This window comes from Eumetopias jubatus, unplaced genomic scaffold (assembly GCF_037043125.1).
Source record: "Eumetopias jubatus isolate StellerSeaLion01/CBP00866 unplaced genomic scaffold, mEumJub1_p1.0 scaffold_3, whole genome shotgun sequence".
Lineage (NCBI taxonomy): Eukaryota > Metazoa > Chordata > Mammalia > Carnivora > Otariidae > Eumetopias > Eumetopias jubatus.
This window is the reverse complement of record NW_028274809.1, coordinates 11,757,136-11,782,997: the sequence shown is the minus strand read 5'-3', so window position 1 is coordinate 11,782,997 and position 25,862 is coordinate 11,757,136. Positions and strand designations below refer to the sequence as shown.

General features: G+C 40.6%; 1 protein-coding gene across 1 annotated transcript in view; it reads left to right on the top strand.

The window, feature by feature from the left end:
• Positions 1 to 1,378: 1,378 nt before the first annotated feature.
• DAW1 (dynein assembly factor with WD repeats 1) overlaps positions 1,379 to 25,862 on the top strand; it is a 49,826-nt gene continuing 25,342 nt past the window's right edge. The window contains exons 1-6 of the mRNA XM_028105059.2: positions 1,379 to 1,469; positions 12,330 to 12,402; positions 15,766 to 15,910; positions 17,273 to 17,331; positions 19,812 to 19,934; positions 22,187 to 22,286. Of these exons, the coding sequence (XP_027960860.2) occupies positions 1,388 to 1,469; positions 12,330 to 12,402; positions 15,766 to 15,910; positions 17,273 to 17,331; positions 19,812 to 19,934; positions 22,187 to 22,286 (582 nt within the window). The 5' untranslated portion in view covers positions 1,379 to 1,387. The remainder of the gene's footprint in view (positions 1,470 to 12,329; positions 12,403 to 15,765; positions 15,911 to 17,272; positions 17,332 to 19,811; positions 19,935 to 22,186; positions 22,287 to 25,862) is intronic.

Here is a 25,862-nt window from a genome sequence, read left to right as displayed (position 1 = left end):
ATTAGGCTTAATTGTTTCACACCATAGCAGAGGCTCTCCCATTTCAGTGATTTCTCCAAACTTCTGAGTACATGAAGTAGAAAGGCTCAGTTGGGTGCTAGGCTGTCTTGAAAATTTCAAATAGTTGATTTTTCCTACTTTTTTTTTTTTTTGGTAAGAAAGGGAAGGCCTTTCGTTCATAGTCTCTGGTAGGCAATAGTGTAGGTTCATTCAATAGCATTTTAAAAATCATGTTTATTTTTACAGTTACCTGCTGCTCCTCATCAAAAATTGGGTAAAATTCTAATTTACAGGATTAACAATAATTTCCTTTCAAGTTTGCATTTAAAAACGTGAGGTAAAATAAGTGAGTCAATTTGGAGGAATTGTAAGAACTCAAGGAAAACTTTTAGGTACAGGGGCATGGAAGCGATGAGTGGACGTGGCCCACAGTTGTGATGACCACAGAGGAAGCGCTTACCTTTGGGGAAATTCCGACTTTGGAATTTAGGCCAAAGTCCTTAAAGGAAATGGACAGTCTGGCCCCACTGATTCTTCCCGGCCGGCCCGTCTTCCTCACGGGAACTGGACTTGGCAGGCAAAGAACCGATTCTGGCAAGAAACAGAACAGGCCACAAAAATGTCCGGAAAGCCTTAAACCCTGGGTGGACAGTACCGTGTGGGCTCCAGGTGACAGGCTTCTGACACACCTGCCTTCCCATCCCGCCTCCGCGGCTCGCTAGCTGGGGAGAGGAGGGTTGTCTCACTTTTTCTGATTCCGGGTTGTCCCATCCGTCGTGAGAGGGGGCGGGAAGAAAAGGTGCACATCTCAAACCTCTGTTAGTCTCTACAGCTACAGGTGTATAAGGCGCCAAGCGCAGCGTACCGCACAGCGTCAGGAAATGTAGCCTCTTACGTTGTGGTTCTAATTCTCTTGTGGGGACAGGGACAGGGCTGGAGGAGAGGCAGGGAATGGTGACCCGGAGGGGATTTTTCTCCCGTCTCTCCTCCCTGGGAACTCAATGGGCCACAGTGGGAGCGGCCCGCACCTCGCCCTCCCCGGCCGCGCCTCCCCCCTTGTGAGGTCACCCTGATTGGGGACGCGAGGCCCCCGCCACCCCGTCCCTGCCCGGCCCAGGCACCGACGGTGCAGAAGGAGCGAGGGTGGCAACGCTCTCTTCAGCGACGCGCCCTGGAGCCCCCGTCCGCCCCTGCGAACAAGCAGGCAGGTGTAGGCGCCGGCAGGGGCGGGGCGTGTTCCCTGGCCGCGCCTCGCCGGGCCGACGCCCCCCAACCCTCCCGGGGTCGCCCGCGCCGCAGACCGCACCCCGGAAGCCTGCACGCCCAGCTCCGCGCCCTGGAAGCTCGCGCATGCGCACCGAAGCCCCGCAGCTGTTTGGCCGTTTCCATGGCTACGAAGAGCGTTGGCCGGGGGCCCGGGAAGGAGAAAATGAAGCTTAAGAGCCTCCTGCTCCGGTATTACCCGCCAGGTACCGGCCGGGCCTCCTCCGTCCTGGCGTGGGGTCCTGGGCTCTGGCTTTGGGAGGCTCCGCGGCGGCGGAGCGTGCGGGGACTCGAGAGGCCCGGGGGGGGGTGTCCCCTAGTGGGTGATCCATGTGGGGGGCAGATAGCCGGGCGAGTCCCAACAGGGGCCCCTCACTCCTCCCCACTCCTTTGGTTGCTGGACACTGTTGCTCGAAACATTCACAGTGATTTTTTAAAGGCGTTCTTTAAACGTTGAGGTTGCTGAGTTTATAATGCTTTTCTGGCTAGTTAGGAATGTGGCAGATGGGGAGGGAGAGGCGGTGATCAGTGATGTCCCAAGAGATTGGTTTCTGGAAGGGACGACACTGACAAGGAGCACATTGCTTTTTATTTTAAACATAGCAGAATGATCACGTCAAGATGTGTTGAGTATGAAAAGGAAAATGCATATGCAACAAAGTATATTAATTGAGTGTCCGCATTCCAGACCACACACATCAGTTGACCCACAGGTTTTTTGAGGGCCACCAGGCGCTCTGTGCCCCGGGGCTTTCAGCTTGAAGGTCACAGTCCTTGATTCCAATGAGTTAAGGAATTTCAAAATACACCGACAGAACGCTATAGTTTTTAGAGTGGGACAAACTTGTCTAGTTGTCTTGTTTCATAGGTGAGGACTTGGTCACCTTTGAAGAATGAGTGAAGCCCACTGGTCACCCAGCTCATTAGGTACAGAAATAAAGGCAGAACTCTTGGTTCCAATTCAGAACTCACTTTAAAAAATAAGAGTAGGGGCACCTGGGTGGCTCAGTGGGTTAAGTGTCTGCCTTGGGCTCAGGTCATGATCCCAGGGTCCTGGGATGGAGCCCCTCGAGGCGCTCCCTGCTCAGCAGGGAGCCTTGCTTCTTCCTCTCCCTCTGCTTTCCGCTCACCCTGCTTGTGTTCTGTCTCTCAAATAAATTTTAAAAATCTTTTAAAAATAAATAAAAATAAGAAGAATATAAGATAAGAGTCTGCAAAACTTTTTTTTTATTTTAAATATATATATATATTTTTAATTTTTCTGGCAGAGAGAGACACAGCCAGAGAGGGAACACAAGCAGGGGGTGCGGAGAGGGAGAAGCAGACTTCCTGTGGAGAGGGAGCCCGATGTGGGGCTCGATCCCAGGACCCTGGGATCATGACCTGAGCCGAAGGCAGACGCTTAATGACTGAGCCACCCAGGTGCCCCAAAGTCTGCAAAACTCGCCACAAAGCAGTAGATGACCAAATATCCTTGCCAGATGAGAAGTTTGGGCTTCCTTGCAAGGGTAAGCCTGGCAGCCACTCTCACCAATGTGAAGAGAACATTTGTAGCAAAATTATAACTCATTTTCTTCCTCTTAGAATTACAGTTAAAATAACATGAAAAGGCTCTAGATGTGAGAGGTAGCACATAGGAAATTGTAAATAGCTTGTTCTCTGGAAGCATTTACAACTTTACTTTGGCTGTGCTTGGTGTAGGCTGGTGCTGGTTCCCATCGACTGATATGTGAATGGCTTGCTTTCATTCATCCCTTTGCTGTGGAGTGTAGGTTAGGAAGATGAGCTCTGGGATCATAATAACTGGCTTTCACCGTGTACAAATTTTGTAACTTGGTCGATTTGTTTCTATCCATCGAGGCGTTTTGATCATCAAGTCACATGGTGAAAATAACACCCATCTTGCCCAGCTACTGACCCTTTGCAGCTACTTTCGCATTTATCTCTTTCCCTTCAGAGCAAACCTCCTTGGAAGAACAGTGTCCCCATTTCTCTTCTCTCTTCTGCTTTGGACTCACTCCTATCCTGTTCTCACCCTCATGGCCCCGCTGAAACTGCCCTCTTCAAGATCCTCAATGACCTCCAACATCACTCAGCCCACTGGCCGCCTCTCTGTCCTTCCTTTCCTGACCTGGCAGCAACATTTGATGCATTTGACTACTTTGCCCCTTAGCTCCCAGGACACACTGGTTTTTAATCCTGCTGTATTGTCACTCCTTCTTCATCCATCTTGTTGGCTTCTCTTCCTTCTGATCTTAATGTTGGAGCTCTGTCCTTGGACTTCTCTATCTATACTCATCGGTTAGGTGATCTCATCTATTCTCCAGGTTTAATAACCTGAGGGAGTAGTCCTGAGAACCTACCTCATGGCCTGCCCGGTTGTTCATTTGGATGTGCAATGTGCATCTCATACGGGGCATCCTATGGTCTCTCTCCTCTCACTCAATGGCAGCTCCATTCCTCTATCTGCCTGAGCCAAAACCTTGGACTCATCCTTTTCTCCCATCTTGCATACTCCCCATTTGGTCCAGTAACAAATCCTGCCAGCTCCCCTTTAAAATATATACAGGATTCAGCAGTTTTACCCCACAGCAATGGCTACCATGCTTTCTATTGCTAAAGCTTCCACCCTTGCCCCGCTTCTGTATATTTTCATCACAGCAGCAGGATGACTGCTAGAACATAAATCTGATCATGTCACTGTTATGCTTGAGCTCTCCAATGGCTTTGCATTTTACTTAAAATAAAAGGGCCATGATCTCCAAGGCCTTAATCTCCAAGGCCCTACAGGATCTTCCCTGCTTTTGCCTCTGACTTCACCCTGCTTCCCCTCCAGCAACACTACTCTTCTTGGTGTTCAGTGGATGGGCTGGGCATGCCCCGACTCAGGGTCTCTGCACTTGCTACTCTTTTTGCTTGGAATAATCTTCCCTGGACATCTGCATAGCCAGCATGCTCACGTATTTTTGGCTCTGTCCTTAAAAGTAAGTAAAGTGAGTAAATTGAAGCCTCCCTTTCTAGAATCTCTACAATTTCCAACTTCTTCTCAAGATATTTCATAGCATCCTCCGCTGCTTTGTTTTTTTCCCTAGCATTACCTCTGTTCAACGTACCACAATTTTACTTACTTATTTTGCTTAGTCACCCCGACTTAGAATAAAAGCTTCATGAGGTCCTGGACTTTGTCTATTTTGTTTACTACCGCATGTCTAGCACTTAGAGTAGTTAGAGAGTGGTCAATAAAGAGGCACTCACTTATCTGTTGAATAAATGAATGAGTTTAATGAGATGATGTGTGTTGAGTAGAATGCCTTGAGCTCCTCCTGAAATAGGAATAGGTCAGACAGATGATCGGTAAGATTCGCTCCAGCTCTGAAAGCCCAGGGTTTCAACAGCAATCTCACATTCAATAAGGCTTTAGACTTACATTTGCAACTATTGCATTAATGATTATCTTATAATGAAGTCATATCACTTAGCATGTTAGACACTTAATTTCTGAATTCCAGTCTTTGGTGAGCCACACATTATATACAAGTTTCCACGGTACTACTGAATAGCAGGTGGGTGTTGAAATAACATTATCAAGTAGGAAAAAAATCACTCACCACTGAATCATTCTTGTGTTACCTTTATCCCTTCTGCAATTTTGTTTAATCTCTTAATCCACAGATTTCAGTCCTCCTACTTTCTTTTGAGTAACATATAGGTCAGGAGCATTCCATTGTTGGCATCCATGGAATTGTCCCTCTCCCTCCTAAAGGTACATAGCAGTAATATGGCTAATCAAGCATGGGCATTCTCTTTTTATCTCATTCATTAATTCATAAGCTCTTCACTTCGTGAAGAGTGGGTTGCATACATGCTTTTCAACTGACTCAGGCATGACTGTCTTTGTCTTTTACTTCTTGTGTGTAGGCCCCTAGTTTTTTGGGCCACGAAAAGGTGATAATAAACATTAATTAGACTAGTTAATATCCTGAACACTTTAAAGGTCTCTGTTGGTTGAATGTGATCGGAGTGAGGAACACTCACATCTTTTGAATCTTAGCCTTATATATAGTACATTGCAGAATTTTTGGGGGGGCAGCTTCTTACTTAAGTGTTTTTGGGAATCATGCCTAATGCACAAAAATTCACAACCAGGGGCAGATGGAGAACATTAAGATACTATGGGAAACAATCCCTGAAGAAAAACATGTACTCCTGGGAGCATCTTTGTCTATTTTCTTCTTGTATTCTTCACTGTGCATGACCCAGCCTGTGGCTCGTACTGCAGCTCAGTGGTCATGGGAAGGGTGAGCATTTGACCTTGATGTTTTGTAACGGTGGAACAGTCCAATGCACAGGTTTCAGATTTTGCACTTTGTTTTCTAGATCCATTTGTATAGTAACCCAACTAATTTTTTGTAGTCAACTTTAAAGACTTTTAACATTTTTTATTTTATAAGAAACAAGATAGTAGTGAAAAAAAGAATGCAGTATTTTGTGAATTTGCCAAAATTATTTAGTGCATTTCCTTAGGATGTTAAATTATGGTGTGTGGGCTGTCAAGTGCTAATTCTTTCCAACCTTTCTCTGAGTTACAGATTAAGATTATATTATTTACTCATTGTTTACATCATTTGTTTACTCAACTATATTGAATGCCTACTTCCCTCAAGAATAGACAGTGCATATTGAGTACTCATACATGATGCAAAATACTTAAAATTACAGAACAGGAAAGAAGCAGTCCTTAATTATAGTGATGCCTTAAGCTGATAGAAACTTTGCATGATATTTGGGTTTTCAAATAACCTTATGGGGATCTTGATCTTGATCTTCAGGAGTTTATATGCTAATAATGTTAATCTCTCTCATTTTTCTTCCTTTTTCTCCATGTTCTAATTTTTCTCTTTTTTTTTCTATCATAGAGTAGTATTTACTTTTAACAAAATTCTGAAAAATACATGAAGAGATAGCTAAGATCATGCTCAACGCCCTGAGGGTGTGATGGCTCTTTGAAGGGAGCCGCCTGACATATCTACCAATAGTGAGAATGCCCATTTCCTCAACCGAGCTAATATTTAGTAGTATCAGTCTTTGCCATCTTTGCTATTCTGATGAGTAAAGATTATATCTCTTGTTGTATTTTGTATTTCTTTTTAATGGAGTTGGGAACATTTTATTTCAGTCTGGTTATTGACCATTGTCCCGCTCTGTTTGCACACTGACCGTTCTTGCCTTTTATCCATTTTCTTTTTAAAAATCATTTTTTAGACTTCTTTATATTAAGTTCTTTAAGCTTTGTATTTATAGTTGAATTTTTTTTTTTTTTTTTTGCTGGTTGTCATTTGTCTTTAACTTTGTGGAATCTTCTCCTGTGTGGAAGCTTCAAACTTATTTCAGACAAATGCATCATTTTTTTTCTTTTTTAGGTGTTGAGTTTCACATCATGCTTAAAAAGCCAATTACTTACACTAAGATGTAAATATGTTCTATTATTTTGACTGTTCTATATTTTGTTTTTAATATTAAAATCTCTAATCAACCTAGAATATATTTTTGTATATTGTGTGGTAGCAATCCAGTTTTATGAATTTTTCCAAAATCCAACTGATTATTACATTGTTATGTATTGCATAATTTATTCTTTCCCCATCAATTTAAAATATTACCTTCAGTTTATTTTTAAACTCCCATATATAGGTGATTCTATCATACTGATCTAATTTTGTTTCAGAATTACACTTTATTGTTTTACAGTTCGTTGTAATATATGGTGAATTTTCAAATTCCAAAAAATAAAGTCATTATAATTACTTTAATTCATAGGTTGATTTGACATGTTTATAATATTACATTTTCCCATCTAGAAATGTGTGTCTCCATTTATCACAATTTTCCTTTTTGTTCAATAGTACAGCTAGACCTTGCACATTTCCTGTTAATTTTATATTTAGGTGTTCAGTGCAATTATAGATGTGATCTTTCCTTTACTTGACTCTTCCCTTGTCAATGTATCTAATTCTTATCTACTTCTGATCTTAGCTTTTTGTATTCTATTTATTTTTTCTAAACCCGCTTAAATCCTTTCTAGAACACGCGGCATATAAATAGGTTTTTGAGAAGATTTTTACAATGTTACAACATCCATATTTTATTGAAAATGTTAATGTGGAACAAGAAGCTGATTTTTACTCTAAGGAAATAACAGTATTTACAATGGTTGGCTCTCCACTGATCCTTTCTTTTTTCTTTGTAAGTTTGCTTCTTAGACTGGAGTATGGTTTCAAGTCTTTGATATGGAAAGATCACTTCTTGGGGAAAAGAAACAAAATAAAACTATCCCGAACTAGCCTTTTAGGTACAGTTGTTTGCCTGCTGTGTCCTGGTGTTCTGGTCATTAAAAGCATATGGAATGATTTTTCAGTTCTAAAATGTTATACTTCGTTACACAACAGCTGCTTGGGTTTACCTGCTTAGGTTGTGCCAAATCCGTGCAGTGCGACTGTGTTGAGATGAATTCCTCCCAAGACTGTAGCTGTGCAGTTCAGTGAGTGGTGACGTCTGACACTGGGAAACAAGCTCTGTAGGAGAAGCAGGATTGAGGGGGAAGATCCTGGACTTGTTTGGGGTACAGGCGAGATATCCACACGTCTGGAACTCAGAGGTCTAGATGGGAGATTACAGCTGGTAATTGTTGGCATACTGATGGTAATCAAAGCCATGGGTACAGGTGAATTTATACAGAGAAAAAAATGTAAAGAGAGAGTTCCTAGACCTGAACCCTACCCTAAATCAGTATTTAAAGGTCAGGTCTAAGAGGAGGAATCAGTAAAGGAGAATGAAAAGTAACAAAGTAGAGAAAAAAGACAGAGAGATTTCATAAAAATTGATGGAGAATTGTATTTGAAGAAGGAGGGAGTTGGTCATGGTGTTGATTATCTTTGAAAGTCCATGTGCCATAAAGATAAGGACTGTCAATTGCATTAAGCAATCTGGGGACACTCATCCAGTCATCTGTCAGTTAGCTTGTACTCAACAAGTGCTGCTTGAACAGTTCCTGCGCACCAAATTTCATGGTGGACACTAGGGATAAAGAGAAGACAGGCCCAGGAGTGCATAGTCTAGTGAGTCAGATGTGGGGAGGACAGAAAACAGAAAGATCATAAAGACAACGGGGAGGGGCAGGCACCACTGAGGGAGAAATGAAGGCCAGAGAGGGGAAGGTGTAAATCCATTTGACAGTGTTGTTTGTACTTGAAGTTGGCTAAATCATGGGCTTACTGTGAATAAATCATCACGACTCATTCCCAGGAGGGTCTTCCTGGGAGTATAAAGAAGCATATGGTTTCAAAGATGTTAAAATCTCACTGGGGAGAGAAGGCATAGAGGCAATTTATGTAATACAAGGTGACTATGTGTCACAAAGCAATATTTGATTCCTTATTAGATAATAAGAACTACTTAATGAGTTTCTAGATGCCAGGTGCTTTATTTACATATTATTTCAACCAGCAAAATGAAGGTATTATCTATAAATGAGAAGACTGAGATATAAAGAGATTCCTGTAACATGAAATAAGTTAGGACTTGAGCTGGAACTCAAACCTGGATCTGTTTGATGCCACGTGCATGCCTTTTCAACTCAGCCACATTCTATCTCAATGGTTCAGTGCTTTGGAAAGTAAATACAGTGTTTTGGATGGAATTTCTTATTTTCTCTTGATCTAAAAGCCTTCCGGAATCACATCTGTTATATCAAATTTATGAAGTTAGGGCAGTTATTCTCAAATTGTAGGAGGACCCTTAGGGGCTCTTATGTCTTTTCAGTGGGGCCTCAAGGCCAAATCTCTTTCCATAATAGCAGATACCATTTGGATTTTTCATGGTGTTGACATTTGCACTACTGGTAACAAAAGCCCTGGGAAGTGAAATCTCTGGAAACTTACTCCACATCAGGCGGTAGCAACAAACTTTCATAGTGGTCATTGTATTTCTCACTGACACAAATTGGTGATAGGAAGAAACCCCCTCAGTTTCACTTAGGAATGCTCTTGATGAAGCAGTAAAACTTACTAATGTAGTCAAATACTGACCTGAGAGTACTTGCCTTCTGGCTGATGCAGTAGAAAGTTCTCATTAAGCCCTTCTGCTGCACAGTGATGTTTGATAGCTGTTTTGAGGAAAACACTTGTGCGGTCATGTGAACTGAGAGATGAACCAGCCATTTTCTTCATGAAACACCTGTTTTACTTGAAAGACTGAAAAACAAATGTGGCTTTCAGACTTGGACATTTGGAAGACATTTTGTTTGGAAACGAGCAAAGTGAGCCTGGAACTTTCAAGCCAAACTGTCAGCATTTCTTGCCAGTGATAAAATTTGAGCTTTCAAGCAAAAATTAGAATTTCAGAAAACTTGTATCTACTGTCATGAGCTGGGCAGCTTACTGACACTGAAAGAGTTCTCTGATGATAGATATTGGTAGTGATGTTAACAAATGTGATTTTTTGGGGGGATATTGTATGATGATATATGCCAACATTTAGAAGGTGTGCATAACTCAGTAAACGAATAATTTTCAGATGTCTGGTGCATGATGTATAAACCATACATGAATAAAAGATTCTTTGAGTGAGAGATAGACCAGTGGATTTCAATGTAACAGAGTATGAAGAGTTAACTGATGTGGTTTCAGATTCTATACTGCAAACAATCTTTATGAATTACCACTTGTTAAGCTTTTTTAAAAAGATTTTATTTATCTTATTTTTTATATTATTATCTTTTTTAAAGATTTATTTATCTATCTATCTATCTATCTATCTATCTATCTATCTATCTATCTACAGAGACACAGCAAGAGAGGGAACACAAGCAGGGGGAGTGGGAGAGGGAGAAGCAGGCCTCCCTCTGAGCGGGGAGCCCAACGTGGGGCTCGATCCCAGGACCCTGGGATCATGACCTGAGCCGGAGGCAGATGCTCAATGACTGAGCCACCCAGGCGCCCCACCACTTGTTAAGCTTTAATATAGTATTAAAGAAGATTATCCCTGATTACTTGGAAATGCAATTAAAATAATTTCTCATTTTCCAACTACATATCTGTGCATGACCAGATTTTTTTCCATATACTTCATCTGAAACACTGTGTAGGAACAGTTTGAATGCAGAAGCAGAGATGAGAATCTAGCTGTCTTTCATTAAGCCAGATATTAAAGAAATTTGCAAAAGTGTTAAAATGATGCTACTCTTCTTAGTTATTTCTATAAAATATGTTATTTACATTAGCATGCTATGACTTTATTATTATTTTAAAATTTAATAAATAATTTAAAAATTTCTCAATTTTAATATGGAAAATATTACAAAAACAAAAACTCTTTGGTGTCCTCAATAATTTAAAGAGTGTAAAGTGGTCTTAAGGCCAAAACTTTTGAGATCCACTGGCCCATATTTATAGAAGTAGTACAATAAAGTGGGTAAGAGGCTCTGTTCAGGGTTTTTTTTCCCCCCCAGTAAATTATCTCTCGTTTTTCAGAATGAATATATTCTATTGAATTGTCTCCAAGTTCACTCATTCTATCCTTTGTCATCTCCATTCTTCTACTGAGCCTACTCAACAAGTTTTTCATTTTGCCCATTGAACTTTCCAGTTCTATAATTCCCTTTTAGTTTGTTTAAAAAACTTTTACTTTTCTGAGATTTTTTTATTTTTTCATTTGTTTCAAGTGAATTTGTGAATGGTTGCTAAAGTATTTTGACATCTCTTTTTAAAATCCTTGTCACATAATTCCAGCATCTGATTCACCTCCATATCTGTGCTTGTTGATTGTCTTTCTCTGGTTCTTGGTGTGATGGGTGATTTTTTTATTGTATACTGGGTATTTTGATTTATTGATTGTCTTTTCCTGTTTATTGTATCCTGGACATTTTGGTTCTTATGTTCGGAGACTCTTGATCCTATCTGAATCAACTTTGACAGGCCTGTCACCATGTTTAGATTTAGCATGGAGGTTCTGGTCTACTTTGTGGGCTTTAGTTCCAATGGTAGCTTAGTTTCATGAGCCCTTGCAATGTTATTCTGGTCTGCTTCGTTTTTCTGATGCTGCTAAGTCTCCTGCTCAGTTCCAGCTGCTGCCACCTACAAAGTGGAAGGTACTTCCCGGTATGCCTGCTCTCACTGAGTGACCTTCTGGGGGGAGGGGGGCATGGGGGACGAGACTCTAGGCCTGGTGACACCACTCGTTGAAAGGCAGGAAGACACTGCTTTGGTGCCTGGTTGTGGAGTGGGGTCTGGATATCCCAGGACTTCATTTCTGCCCCTTTTGCCTGTGGATGAGGCTGCCCACCAATGGCTTGGTTGTGGAATGGGGACTGAGTGATCCTAGGACTTCCCTGTGGCTGCTGTAGACAGATTAGATGGCCCCCTGGGGCCCTAGCTGAGGGTCTTGAGGAGGCCTGGGTCCTTGTTGCTAGGCTGCTGCAGGCAGATCAGATTACTGCTGGGGCCCAATTTTGCAGGGGGACTGGGACAGCCCAGGGCTTCCTTCCACTGGGGGATCAGACTGCCTAAGGAGCCCCAGTTGTGGAGCAGGGCTTCGGGCTCCCCATTAGTTCTTTATCTGACTTCTCTTTGCCTGGTCCTTTGGCCACAGAAAGCGAGTTTTGCTGTTGCTTGGTTTTTGTTGTCTATGCTTTTTGGTGATTCCAGGCTGCAAGTCACTCTGGTTTCCAGTTTAGGGGTATATGGGAGGTAAAAAGAAAACCCAGGGAACTCACCACACTATCATTGCTCAAGTCCTGAGAACTCTAGCCAGTTTACTCTCTACCCAACCTTCAATTATTTTAGCATTGCCTGTTGAATAATTTCAAGGATATGTACCTGTATTTAGAGGAAGGACTAGGGAAAAGTGAGGTCACACAGTCTTGTTTTAGAATCAGACATCACTGTGTATATTTTATGCCGAGAAATTAAAAAAATTAAAAAACAAATGAAAAAAATTATGGCAAAGTAGATTAGCTTTTGACATTGGTTGTCATCCTAAGTGTTTTATAACATGTTTGCTTATTTTTATAGGAATTATGTTGGAATATGAAAAGAGTGGAGAGTTGAAAACCAAATCCATAGATTTGCTCAACCTCAGTTCCAGGTAAAATAGCTTCTCAATGCAACCTGGGTTTCATATCCACATTTTCTACTGGAAGACGCTGACACAGGGTGATGTGTGGATGAGCTGCATGAACTCAGACAATACTTTGCTAAAACAGTGTCCTGTGCTGTATTATTTCCGGCTTGCTTCAGCGAGTTCTGCTTGAGCATCTTGCTGGGTGAGGGGGAGATGGGAAAAGTATCATCAGTCTGCCGTGTTTTGTTTTTTTTTTTTGTCCTAAATAGACCAGTTATTGTTGTTGTTGTTTTTAATCTTTTAGTTTAGAATAGTTTTAGAAAGTTGTGAAGATAGGAGCTCTCCTCTACCCCATGCCCTGCATCCCCCATTATTAATATCGTAGATTTGTGTGGTACATTGGTCCTAATTAGTGAACAGGTACTGATAAATTCTTACTAACTAAAGACCATATCTTATTCAATTTTTTCTTGTTTTTTTTTTTTTTTTGCCTAATTATCTTTTTCTCTTCCAAGATACCACACTACATTTCATTATCCAGTCTCCTCAGGGTCCTCGTGGTGAAGATGGTCTCTCAGACATCCCTTCTTTTTGATGACCTTAACATTTTTGAGGAATACTGGTTACTGGAATTTTAAGCATACTGCTAAGCCTGTTACTTTCCTGGTAGATAAACATCGCACAGGGCTGATTGCATTCCATCCTCCTCATTAATTGTCATGGGGCAGAGTTAAGAAATCCTCTTGTGAGATCATACTGCCCAGAATTCATTCCCTGTAGGGAATCCTATGCAAAACTCAAAAAACAAAACAAAAACAAAAACAAACCAGAAAGAAATCCTAGGCAAAACTCCACTTCGAGAGACAGAATCAGATTAGTGATTATCCTGCAGAAGCCCATGTTCAGATAAGGTAAAGATATTTTGAGTGGGAGAAAATTTTAAATAGGACAAAAATTCCACGAGACGTGTTTCAGAGTTGTTGATCCAGTGAAATAAGTGATTTTCCATGGTAACTGTCCTTCTCCTTTGTCATGATTATCGGGGAGGGGAACAAAGGGACATCTCACATAACCGTAGTTAAATAGTAAATGAGCTGCTCTCTATTTTAAAATGAGGCCCAGCCACCTCATGGCTCCTCAGAGCTGTGGCCACTCGAGGGCTCTGGAACTTGTCTGAGGGTGAGGACAAGGTGTGGCTTGGATGGTGATGGTTTACGTTGAGTCCTCTTCTTGTTCCAAGTGACCACACAGAAGGTACTCAGTCGTTTATTTTTTAATCAAAGAATAAATGGTGGCAAAGATAATGGCATTGAATTTCATCTACAACAAGTCATTGTTTTATCTATTTTCAGGTAAGACAAGGTCTATGATCAAGTCAAGATTTTGGTTATTTTTTTAACGGGCACGTATTACTGATTATGCCAGCGGGTAGAAAGTTCCTTTGTCAGACATTCATTTACTGAGTCCATAATGATGTTATTTGCACCTTCTACATGCAAAGCTCTAGTTTAGAGTCAATGAGAGGCTATAAAGAATCCTGATTCCTACCTCAGTGACTGCGTTGTCTAGTTTGAGAAACAACCTGTACCAGACAGAACATCATATGAGTGACACAGATTAATGTTTATATGAGAGAATAACTTCCAGCTAGATCTTAAGAAGTGTAGATCCTTAGGATGCTGTAGTCATGCTATGTGGTATATAAATGTCAAGTAAAAAAAAGTATGGATGTTACTTTTGGTTCTGCTCAAGAATCTGGAAGAATTCTGCATATAAAAACATTTGCATGATATGAGACATACTGGAGTTACTGTATTGGAAACGGGCAATTAGAATACCACAGGGTTGGGATGTACAGACTAAGTATCTGGTGAATTTAGATCTTGCTGGGAAATCTGTTTTGATTTGTAACAGTGGCTGGAAACCTTTCCAAGAGGCATTATCATCTTAATTCTTAGGAAACTGTAAGTCCTTTGACAACTGACTCTCTTGGAATTTATCAAAGTCATCATTATAAACTGTCTCTGGTTCATTTCTGTTCTAGATATTCATTCCTATTCCGATAGATTGTATTTCTTGAGAGCTGGGACTGTATCTTTTACCCTCCCAGGACCTAAGCAACAGTAGGGTAAATGTTAGTGGGATGAATAGACTTCTAGCTCAGTGCCTTATAAGGACTGGAGCTCAGGAACTGTTTATTTAGAAGAGGAGAGGCATGCTTATCAGAGTTTGCAATTCTGGGAAGCAGCTGTTGAGACAGAGATAGGAGAGGTAGGTGGGAGACAGGTTATTGAGAAGTGACATCTGTGACAGGAAGCGAAGCAGAGTTCAGCATGAAGAGCCATTGACCATGATGATGCAGATGTGACAAGTCTCTGCCAGCCCACAGGGAGCTCTCCATAAAGCTCGCTGGTGAGAGTTCCTCTGGGGGCAGAAATGGCCAGGATCTTGCACTGTGCACTTGTTCAGGCCTGGGCTGAGGGCTACTGGAGGAGGGCCTGCCCGTGGCTCGGGGATCTGATGCTGAGGTGGATCCTTAAGGAGCTGCTGCTGGAGGCTGTCAGCTGCCTAGGCAACCCCACCCCCCATCCCAGCGGGGCCATGAGTCTATTCTTGAGGGAGGGGATGGGCAGTGCATCTTTGATACATGTTTGTGATGTGTTTTGCGAAATGATCTATTTTGGCTGCTTTGTGGCTTATAGACATTATTCTTTTTCTTGAACAATTATTCTGGACTAGCAAAATTGATCAGCATTGCTATAGATTATTTGAGTATCGGGGGAAACCTTGACTCTGTACTTTTCAGAGCAGCTATTTTTTTGGGGGGGGAATGATGTTATAGTCCATATGAAATATTAATCATCATCATTCTTTGAATGTCCATTTTTGGTTAGGTACTGAATTTTTAAAACTTAGCCTTTTCAAACCTCAGTTCCTTCATCTCTGAAGTAATTATGATAAAAGCATTAAATTGGTGGGTTGTTACAGGATTAAACAAGAGAGCGTATATAAGATTCAAAGTATAGTGGTACCAGGAACATTCTGTATATGTTCATTAAAGAGAAAAAAGCAACAGGAAGAAAATGAAGAGCTCATGTTCAGAACCAGTATGCACTTGGCCTTCTCAGGTGAGGAAATCAGAATCCTTGCACACCTTCCACGGGAGACGTCTCGGTTTATGACGGTGCATTCGGAAGAACCTGAGCCACTTTCATGCAGTCTCGATTTCTTTATTGATTTGTATTTTTCCCCAGAAATCTCTTAGTAAAGCTGATGGCGTTTTGACATTTTATAGATATCCTTCGTAACGCAATACAATTCTTTGTGCGTTGCGGTGTATGCAAATTTTGGCATAGAAAAAAGTAACTTTTTTTTTGTGAATTTCAGCACTGATGTCAATGCCTTAGTAGAAGAGATACAGAAAGCAGAGCCTCTAATCACAGCTTCACGATCAGATCAAGTAAAGCTTTTAATACAGAGATTACAAGATAAACTCAGACAGCACAGTAACCACAAATTTTATCTTTTTAAGGTAATGCATGTATTAAAAAAAAAACCTAGAACTTCAGTGAATTAGTTGTTTCCTATCAATCTGAGACAAAATACAGATTATATTTTCTCTTTACCTCTGTGCCTCACATATATTTGCTGAGACTAAGTCTCAACAAATATCTGTTTATTGACTGAATAAAATTCTAACATTTATTTCTTGAGGAGTTAAAGAGAGATTTGTAGTAAGTTTGGCTGTTCTTTACAATGTTAAATTTAAGGGATGACCATTAAGGTAGTTTTAAGTTATTGAAAACTTAAAATTCTTTTCAGTTGGAGTAATATTAAGAAGTTGTAGTTCATGGTATATCAATATTTAATATTTTCTGCTTCCAGGTGAACTAAACTATATTTCAGTAAATTATTTATTGGCATAACTTATATAATAATTTTAATGCAGTATAAATGTACCTACTTTTCTCTATAGCTTTTGCTATAAGTAAAAATATCACAAACATTGTCACTTATTCAGGACAGTTGTATTTTTTCTTAATTATTTAACAATATTTAGTAGTTTATTCTAGTATGGCTCCATATTACACTGATTTTCTCTTTATGATTTAAATAAAATTATAAGAAAATGTAATTGTTATTTATATACTTGACATATTCTATCTGATACAAGATATTCAGTCTTTTGTAGTCATCCCTTCAATGTATTATTATTGAAAAATGAAGAAATTATTCTTGTGGTATCTCTTTGTTCCAGCAGGTGGCACTATTTAACTTCAAATATGAGCTCTGTACATTGCCTAACCTATTAATAATTATACTCCTGCAGTAGAAATAACTGAGACTGTCCCAGCCTTGCCACTCTATCTATAAACAGACTATCCAATTTATGTATGTTCGTTCGATAAATATTTAGCATCCACCATGTGTTCGATAATGTAGAAAGATAAGATATACCCTGACTCTAGAGGAGCTTTAAGATTCCAAAAGTAATAACTAATTGTAAAATCTATATTTAAAACATGTTTGGTATATTTCCTCTATATACTATTCATGCATATGTACAAAACCTTGTGCAGTACTTAAAAGAAAATATTATAAATTAGTGCTCTTTGATATCTTATTTAATAGCAGTAATTTATCTTAAAAGCAAATTCATGGAAAACACAGATTTAATTATGTTTTTGCAATTATTTGTAACTATCAAATGTCTTATTGGTCTTAATGGTAGAAGGCACAATGTATTTTTTTTTCATTTGTTCAGATAGTGACTATTGTCCATTTATTTATAATTAAGACAAACTTGAATGTCTTCATTAGTTTGAAGTTAAAATTAATGAGTTAAACTTAATTTTTTTCAGCTTAAAACAAATTGTGTTTTCTTTCATTGAAGGTTCTCAGAGCACATATACTGCCATTGACTAATGTTGCACTTAATAAATCAGGCTCATGGTAAGGTTCTCAAATTTATTATTTAAAATTTAAAATTTTAATTTATTTAAAGATTTTATTTATTTGAGAGAGAGAGAGAGAGTGAGCGAGAGAGAGAGAGCATGAGCAGGGCAGGAGTGGGGAGGGGCAGAAGAGGAGGGATGAGCAGACTCTTCCCAGAGCGGGGAGCCTGATGCAGGGATCAGTCCTAGGACCCCAGGATAATTACCTGAGCCAGAGGCAGGTGCTTAACCAACTGAGCCACCCAGGTGCCCCTAAAATTTAAAAATTTTTAAATGAAAAAAATTTATTATTAGACTTTATATTTTATAGTGGTTTTAGGTTTATAGCAGAATTAAGCAGAAGGTACAGAGATTTGCCATGTACACCTGGTCCCCACACACCCTCAGATTCCCTCTTTGATGGCCCTACATTGACAAATACATCATTATCACTCAAAATTCGTAGTTTACATTAGGGGTCACTCTTACTTTCATACATTCTAGGGGTTGACAAATGTGTAATGACAGGGATCCACTATTAAGACATCACACAGAGCAGTTTCTCTGCCCTGAGAATCCTCTGTGCTCCACCTCTTTATTTCTATATTTCCATTTCTATTCTTTATTTCTAATTTTTAACAACCAAGGAATAAAAATTTCTTTTTCAAAATATTAAACTTACATATATTTACGGTGACATGATTGGAATACACAGTAAAGTAAATGTTACAGTTGAGCTAATTAACATTTTACGTCCTTACAGTTACCATTTCGTGTGAAGAAAGCCCTTGAAATGTATTCTTTCAGCATATTTCCAGTATTCAATCCAGTATTATTAACTACAGTCATTGTGCCTCTGCATTGTGTCTCTAGACTTACTCATCCTACATAACTGCAATGTTATACTCCTTGACCAACGTCTCTCCATTTCTCCCACTCCCCAGTCCCTGGTGACTACTGTTCTACTCTCTGCTTCTATGAATTTGACTTTCTTTTTTTTTTTTTTAGATTCCACATGTAAGTGAGATCAGACAATATTTGTCTTTCTGTGGCTGGATTATTTCACTTAGTTAGGATAATGTCCTCCAGTTTCATTCACGTTGTTGCAAATGGCAGCATTTCCTTCTTTCTCATGGCTGAATAATATTCCATTCATTCCTTGATGGACATTTATGTTGTATCCATATCTTGGCTACTGTGAACAATGCTGCAAAGAACATGGGAGTGCAGATATCTCTATGAGATTCTGATTTCATTTTTTGGATATGCACCCAGAAGTGAGATTGCTGGATCATATGGTAGTTCTATTTTTAATTTTTTTTGGAACCACCATCCTGTCTTCCATCACGACTGTACCAATTTACATCCCTGAAGAAGCTAAGAGGAAATGCCTAAAGAAGAATCAAAGACACACTGCCTTGTCAACCCTTTTGTTTATTTGAGTTTCAATGTCAGGATTTGTGCTCAACTTTTATCATTCCCACTTGACATAGAGACTGACTTTCTAATTTTGTGCATTTTTTTTTTCTGTGTTGGGGAAGTATCTTTCCTGATGGAATAGTTAAGGAATAACTAAGCTACTATCATTTTACTTTAAAATTTGAGAGGCCAACATACTAATTATTCCTGTAGTAGAACAGTCATGTAAGAGGATTGCAAATCTGAAGCAAATACTCGTTGAACACTGGCTAGCGTGCCAGTCACGTTCCAGGTTTACAATCGCGGTAAACCAGGCGGGTGGAAGAACTAGCACGTGTAATACAGGAAAACAAAAACGAGTTCTGCAGAGACTAGCGACGAGGTCAATGTGGCGGCACAGGGTGTGCTTTGGGGCAAAGTTGAAGTCCCAGAGACAGCCAGTGCTGCTGGCCTTGTGGGCCATGAGCAGAAGTTTGGATCTTCCTCCAGACTGCTAGGAAGCCATCTAAGGAAGGTTAAAAATTAACTCCAATTTCAGGGTGGAAAATAGACTTGTAGGGACCATGTGTGAGCCAAGACTCATAGAAGATGGTTTCATTTGTTGGGGCAAGCGATGGAGGCTGATGAGAAGGGGCCACCCTAGGGGTGTACTTTGAGATTGAGCCAACAGAATTTACTAATAGATTGTGTGTGAGGTGTGAGGGAAAGAGGGGGGGGCGGTGCTAAGATTTTATGGTCTGACCAATGGGAAGAATGATGCTGTTTATCGAGATATGTCAGAGTTTCAGAAAATGTTACTGCTTAATGCTTTAATTATTAACTATTTATATTATAAGAATGATTATTGGCAGTATTACTCTATTTTATTTAGTGACTCCTTTTTGGGTTAGGGATAAATTTGAAAGTTTCTAATCAAAGGATTTAGATATTTTTCCCAATTTAACTGTTCTGCATCCACAGTTTCCATTGTAAAAAGCAAGATAAATGGGCTCACAATCTTGAGGGTAAAAAAAAAAAATGAGGTCTTTATTAACACACTGCTATTGTCACTTTGTGATTCATATATATTCCTTGTGTTAGCTTTATCACAGGAAGCTATGATCGGACATGTAAAGTCTGGGACACTGCATCTGGAGAGGAGCTTCACACCCTGGAGGGCCACAGGAATGTGGTCTATGCCATAGCATTCAACAACCCTTACGGGTATGAAGACATTCACTCATTCTCTTATTCCTTATTAATCCATTACTTTGTTTATTCTTTTCTCCCGCCGTTTATTGGAGGAGGAAAGGAAAACAAAGAACTAAAATTTGTCAAGTGCCTGATGTGTGCTTTGAAAGCCTTCTAAATGCCTTCCTCAGTGCTTAAAGGAGTTTTGGGACAGGTATTACTGTTCTCATATAAAGTATATAAAGTTCAAGTGCCCTTCCCGGGATCACACAGTAGTAAAGAGGAGAGCGAGAGTCCAAGTCCAAGCAGAGCTGAGTTCCTTCCCTTGGGGGTTCTCTGACAGGCAGTTCCTACTGATGTTTAGAGCAATGGCTTCTGGAGACTGTGACAAACCCACATAACATGGTTTACTTTGTTTAGAAGTTAATTTACAGTCTTTAGCAGGAAAAAATGTGTATAGTAACATGCTACATTAACAGTACAAAATATAATCGCATTTTTCAACCAACCTCTAGTTAACTGATTCAACAGATTAAGCTAGTTCTCTAGCTCTCCTTCTGCTCCCTGAATGCTTGCAGCCACTGGGCCAGCCACTGGTATGCCCAGCTTCTTTGTCCCACTGGTTAGGCATAAACTTACCAAGAGTTAGTTGTGTCTGTCCATCAGCCTGCTTATGTTGGTTGTGCTTTCAATTGTAATTATGGAATTTAATTGAGTATTGCTTAAACTAATGCAATATGAGTGTGGAAATAAAGCTGTTGTTTTTTTGTGAAAACATAGATAAGGCAAATCTTCGAAAAAAATTACTACTAAATGAAGTTGTAGATGAGATCAATGTAAAACTTAGAAAACACATTGAAACATTTAGAAAAACCTTTGTATTCAGATTGTTCTGCAAGTATGTTTATGTTCTCATTCCATTTTTAGGAAAAGAATTGGAAGTGGTAGAGGTTGGATATGATTTCTGGAAGACAAATAACGAGCTCTAGTTAGCCAAAGAAAAGGCCTTGGCCTTGCATATTTGAGTAAAAAAATTTTAATGTGTGTCTTTTTTCTTGATGGCTCACTTTGACTTTTTCCATTTGCCAAGCTGTTTCAATAAATATAGGTATTATGATGACTAGAACAAAACAGCAATGGTTTGCTGCAAGGAGAAAGATCCATGTGATTTCTCCTGGTAGAGACTTTGAGGATGATATGGGGCTCAAGCAGAAGCGTGGAAGATGGAAGACAGAGGGAAGGGGAGGACTCCTAGGTGAGGGCACCCTGTAGCTCGGAGGGTAGATGGGACTTCATCTGGCTCACCAGCACCCCCAGCTCTCTAGTGGACACTTCGTGGTGAGAAGCAAAAGAGGGCGAGGTCAGAACATTCTGTATAGTTTGAACTCTGTTCTGGAGGACCGAGCTGTGATGAAAGTCTCAGTGAAAGTGCTGTTTCAGGAGGGCTGTTCTGGCAGAGACAAGGGGCCAGAGGGTTTGGAGTTTGGAATTTGCTTTATGATATGTATTTGGGATCTTAAGACCTTTCGCACTTTTGAACAATGAACTTGCACTGTAATTGATGACCAAGTTGGGTGAACACTTTGATGACTTGCTGTAAAAGACAGGGGTCAACGGTAAAGGAAAAGCTTTAGTTCCATGGTCAAAGGTTAAACAGGCCAACCTACTCTAATCTGTTGGATGTTGACCCTAACTCTGCTCTACGCTATACACTGGAAGCCTCTTGTTTGAAAGGGACTGGTCTTTACCATATTTCCTCTCTAGAACCTCCCTCTTGTTCAAGGACCTTACAATTAGAGTAATATTGGCATTATTTTCCCAAGGAGACACTAAGTTCCCAAAACCTTATCTAGCCATGTGGTTAATTGGATTTATATCTTTTCATTCTTCTTTTAAATTCAACATTATCCTAGACCTACTAATAGAATTTTTCTGTGTCCTTGCAGCTCAGACATTATTCATTTCCATTTGATAAGAATTTTCTAAACTGAATTTTGTACCATATTCATTGTGCTAATTTAAAAATTTATTGTAATCCCAAACATACATTTATACCTTTAATGTAAAATATTTAAAATTAAACATTTAAACTGATACTATTGAAAAATTAGACCTTAAATTTGTTGTCCACTGAAACAAATGTCAGAGTGCTTATTGTTTTAAAAACAAAGTAAATTCCTGAGTAGATAGACCGATGTATTAATATCTCTTGTCTTAATCAGTGTATCGTACACTGTGCTTGAATTTGTTTTCAAAATCCACATTTTTTTTTTTTTAAATCTTAGTGACAAAATTGCTACTGGGTCCTTTGATAAGACTTGTAAGCTATGGAGTGCAGAAACGGGAAAATGTTACCATACCTTTAGAGGTCATACAGCAGAAATAGTGAGTATATTTATTTTATTATATTTTTATGTTACTCTTTTCTTTTCCTTTCCACTCCTTTCCTTTCCTGTCCTTTCCTTTCCTTTTCTTTTCCTTTCCTTTCCTTCTTCCTTCCTTTCTTTCTTTCCCTTTCTTTCTTTCTTTCTTTCTTTCTTTCTTTCTTTCTTTCTTTCTTTCTTTCTTTCTTTATCTCTTCTTCTTTTCTTTCTTTCTTTCTTTCTTTCTTTCTTTCTTTCTTTCTTTCTTTCTTTCTTTCTTTCTTTTTCTTTCTTTCTTTCTTTCTTTCCTTCCTTCCTTCCTTCCTTCCTTCCTTCCTTCCTTCCTTCCTTCCTTTTCTCTTTCTCTCTCTTTTTAATAGATTTTATTTTTTAGAGCAGTTTTTAGATTCACAGCAAAACTGAGTGGAAGGTATAGTGATTTCCCAAATACTCCCTGCCCTGCCCCATACATGTCCCATTATCAACATCCCCCACCAAAACTGTACATTTGTTACAATTGATGGACCTACATCAATACATCATTATTATTTTTTTTAGTAGTCCATTATACAAATAGTGGTTCTACCTTTATGATTAATTTTACAATTATATCCAGTATTTTTAGTTTTTATACATTTTATATGGAGGTATTAATGTAATTTATAAACTATTTGAGCTTTTATATCTTGCAGTTATTGTCAAAGACCCATATCCTACATTGACTAAGAAGATATGTAATATGATAAACATTTGAGTACAATATCCAACCTCACCTTTTCTTTTTCAGTGACTTGCTTTTAAAGGACTGACTTGATGAGTCCTTTATTCTAAGAATAAGATTCTTAGAATAGCTTTTAAAGTAACTTTTTTATATCATGTGAAATATTTAGGCTGGTTGTTTTCTGGATATCATTAGAACTCAAATTTGCATAAATAGTTTGATACTCTAAATAGCTTTTGTTATTGGGAAGACCTTGCCCTTGGCCAATTCTGTGTTACATCTTATAACAATTAGTGAGATAATTGGCTCCCTATGGGACAAATGATAGCTTTTAAAAATAACCAGCCTGCTTATTTTAGGAGTAAAATTTATTTATATTTATCCTTTGGATTCATGGTGTATTTATCCAATAAGGGCTCATGCTATGTTTAATATTTTGCTAGCCACTGGGGGATACTGCATTGCAAAATTATAACTGACCCATTAAATGGCATTCAATATGCACAAAAGACAGCTTTGTGCTAATATATAAGCCCTTTACATGTATTAGCTTAGTTGCACCTCATCACAACCCTAAGAGCTAGATATTTCCCCATTTTACAGTTGAAGATGCCAAGGTATAGAGAGAGTAAGTAACTTGTCCAAAGTTGTAAGAAAGAGATAATCCTCATTCTCACACTCCCTTGGAATTTTGAAAAAGTTTTCTTTATATATAGTTCTGAGGAAGACTTAGATATTTTTCATAGACAACAACATCAATCCAATAAATATTTACTAAATATTGACTATGTGTCGAGCGCTGGACTGTGTGTTTGGCATACCGAATAGAATCACACGTGGTTCTCGTCCTGCAGGGATTTTGTAGTTCAGTGGAGGGAGTAGAGGCATCAGTAAATAAGTTCAGAGATGCGTGGTAGGGTGCTAGAAGTTGGTGGGGGGTTTAGTGTGGTCACCTTCCAAAGGAGGGGGGCTGTTAAGGAAAGACTGTGCAGGTAGATAGCACATTCTCCCGGCAGCGAGAGCCGCACTGGTCAATGCCCAGAGGAGGTGTGCAACCGGGGTGGGTGCTTTCAGACTCAGATGACTCCATGTGGCCAGAGCAGCACTTGCCAACTTTCCCCCATGATGACACGCACAGATTAGGTCAATATGGCTGTGCAACACACTTGCGGCAGGGGGCTGCCTGCTGTCCATGGTCAGAGGTGCTGGCCAAGGATCCCTGGTGCTGCCCCGCTGCCTGGGTTAAAGGCACCATGTCTTGTGCCCCTGCACCCCATTCAAAGCCGTATCACGTGGTGAGCGTGATCGAAGTGGGGAAGGCTGGCAAGGCCATAGTATTGATTCATAGGCTGTGCTAAGGAATTTGGACTTTATCCTGTGGATAACACTGTGCTGTTGAGACTTTTTAGGTGGGAGGTCATTTTTACTCTTTGGGAAGATCCTTCTTGTGGCAGCGTGATGTAAGATCAGAAGTAGGGGCCAGCTGGCCATCCTGTTGCAGTCCAAGCAAAGACGACAGAGGCCTGCCGTGAGGCAGGTGAAGAGAATGCGAGAGAGGCTGGAGTGGAGGAGGAGGATGGGGTTACCAGGCAGATGTGAGGTGTGAAGGAGAAAAGGGGCCCCAGAGTGATTCCCTGACTTCAGACAACGGCAGGGCCATTCACCAGTTCTTTATATGACAAGGTAAGCCGGTTCGTGGTCATATGACTTACATGTCTTAGATTGATCCAAGCTGCCTCTCTGATGTCCACACAGAGGCCCTTTAGGGCTGAACCAAGCACGAGGTCGGGGAAGGAGACGTGGGTGCCTGAGTCACGGGCATTGGAGTGGCCGTGGGAACCACTAAGAATTGCAATTTCTGAAAGGAAAAGGGTCAGTATGGGGAGAAGTGTGATGCATCTTGAGCAGCTGGAGAAGAGAACAATTCTCCAAAAGATACAAAAAAGAAATAGGAGGTAAAAGAAGAAAAGCAGGGGGGTGGAGCAAAATGGCGGAGGAGTAGGAGACCTGGATTTTGTCTGGTCCCAGGAATTCAGCTGAGTAGGGATCAAACCTTTCTGAACACCTATGAACTCAACAGGAGATCGAAGAGAAGAATAGCAACAACTCTCTGAACAGAAAAGCGACCACTTACTGGAAGGTAGGACGTGCGGAGAAGTGAATCCGAGGCGATATTCGGGAGGATAGACGGCGGGGGAGGGGGCCTCCATCGGCTGCTTCTGGCAAGTGATAGAGCCCCGGAGCACAAAATCGGAACTTTTAGAAGCCGGCTCCACTGAGGGACGTCACTCCAGTGGCTAAGCGGTGGGTGGAACCCTCACAGGACAGTGTGGTCTCAGGACCCTCAGGGTCACAGAAAGACTGGGGGTGCCTGAGTGCAGCAGAGCTCCCAGGTATTGGAGCGGGGAAGCTGGCTGCAGAGACGGAGCTGAGGAGCGGGCTCGCAGCTCGGGGTTGCCATAAGCCATGATCCTCGGCACAGTCGGGCCACTGCTCCTCCAGCAGGGACCCAACAAGCGGCAGGTCCGGGGAGACTCCCCTTCCTCCCCAGGGAGGAGCAGTGCGGGAGCGCACCGCAGGGATCTGCTGGGTTTGGAGACTCCACACGGGGTCAGGTGCCGGAGATAGAAATGCTCGGTCACAGGCCGGGTGAGCACGGAGTGCGGCCGGAGACCGGGGAGATGGGAGTGATTGACTGCTTTTCTCTGGGGGCGCACTGAGGAGCGGGGCCCCGAGTTCTCAGCTCCTCCAGGTGGAGATTGGGAGGCCACCATTTTCACTCTCGTCCTCCAAAGCTGTACCGAGAGCTTGCAGGGAACAAAAGCTCCTGAGAGCAAACCCGAGCAGATTGCTTAGCCTGGATTGGCAAGGGCAGGG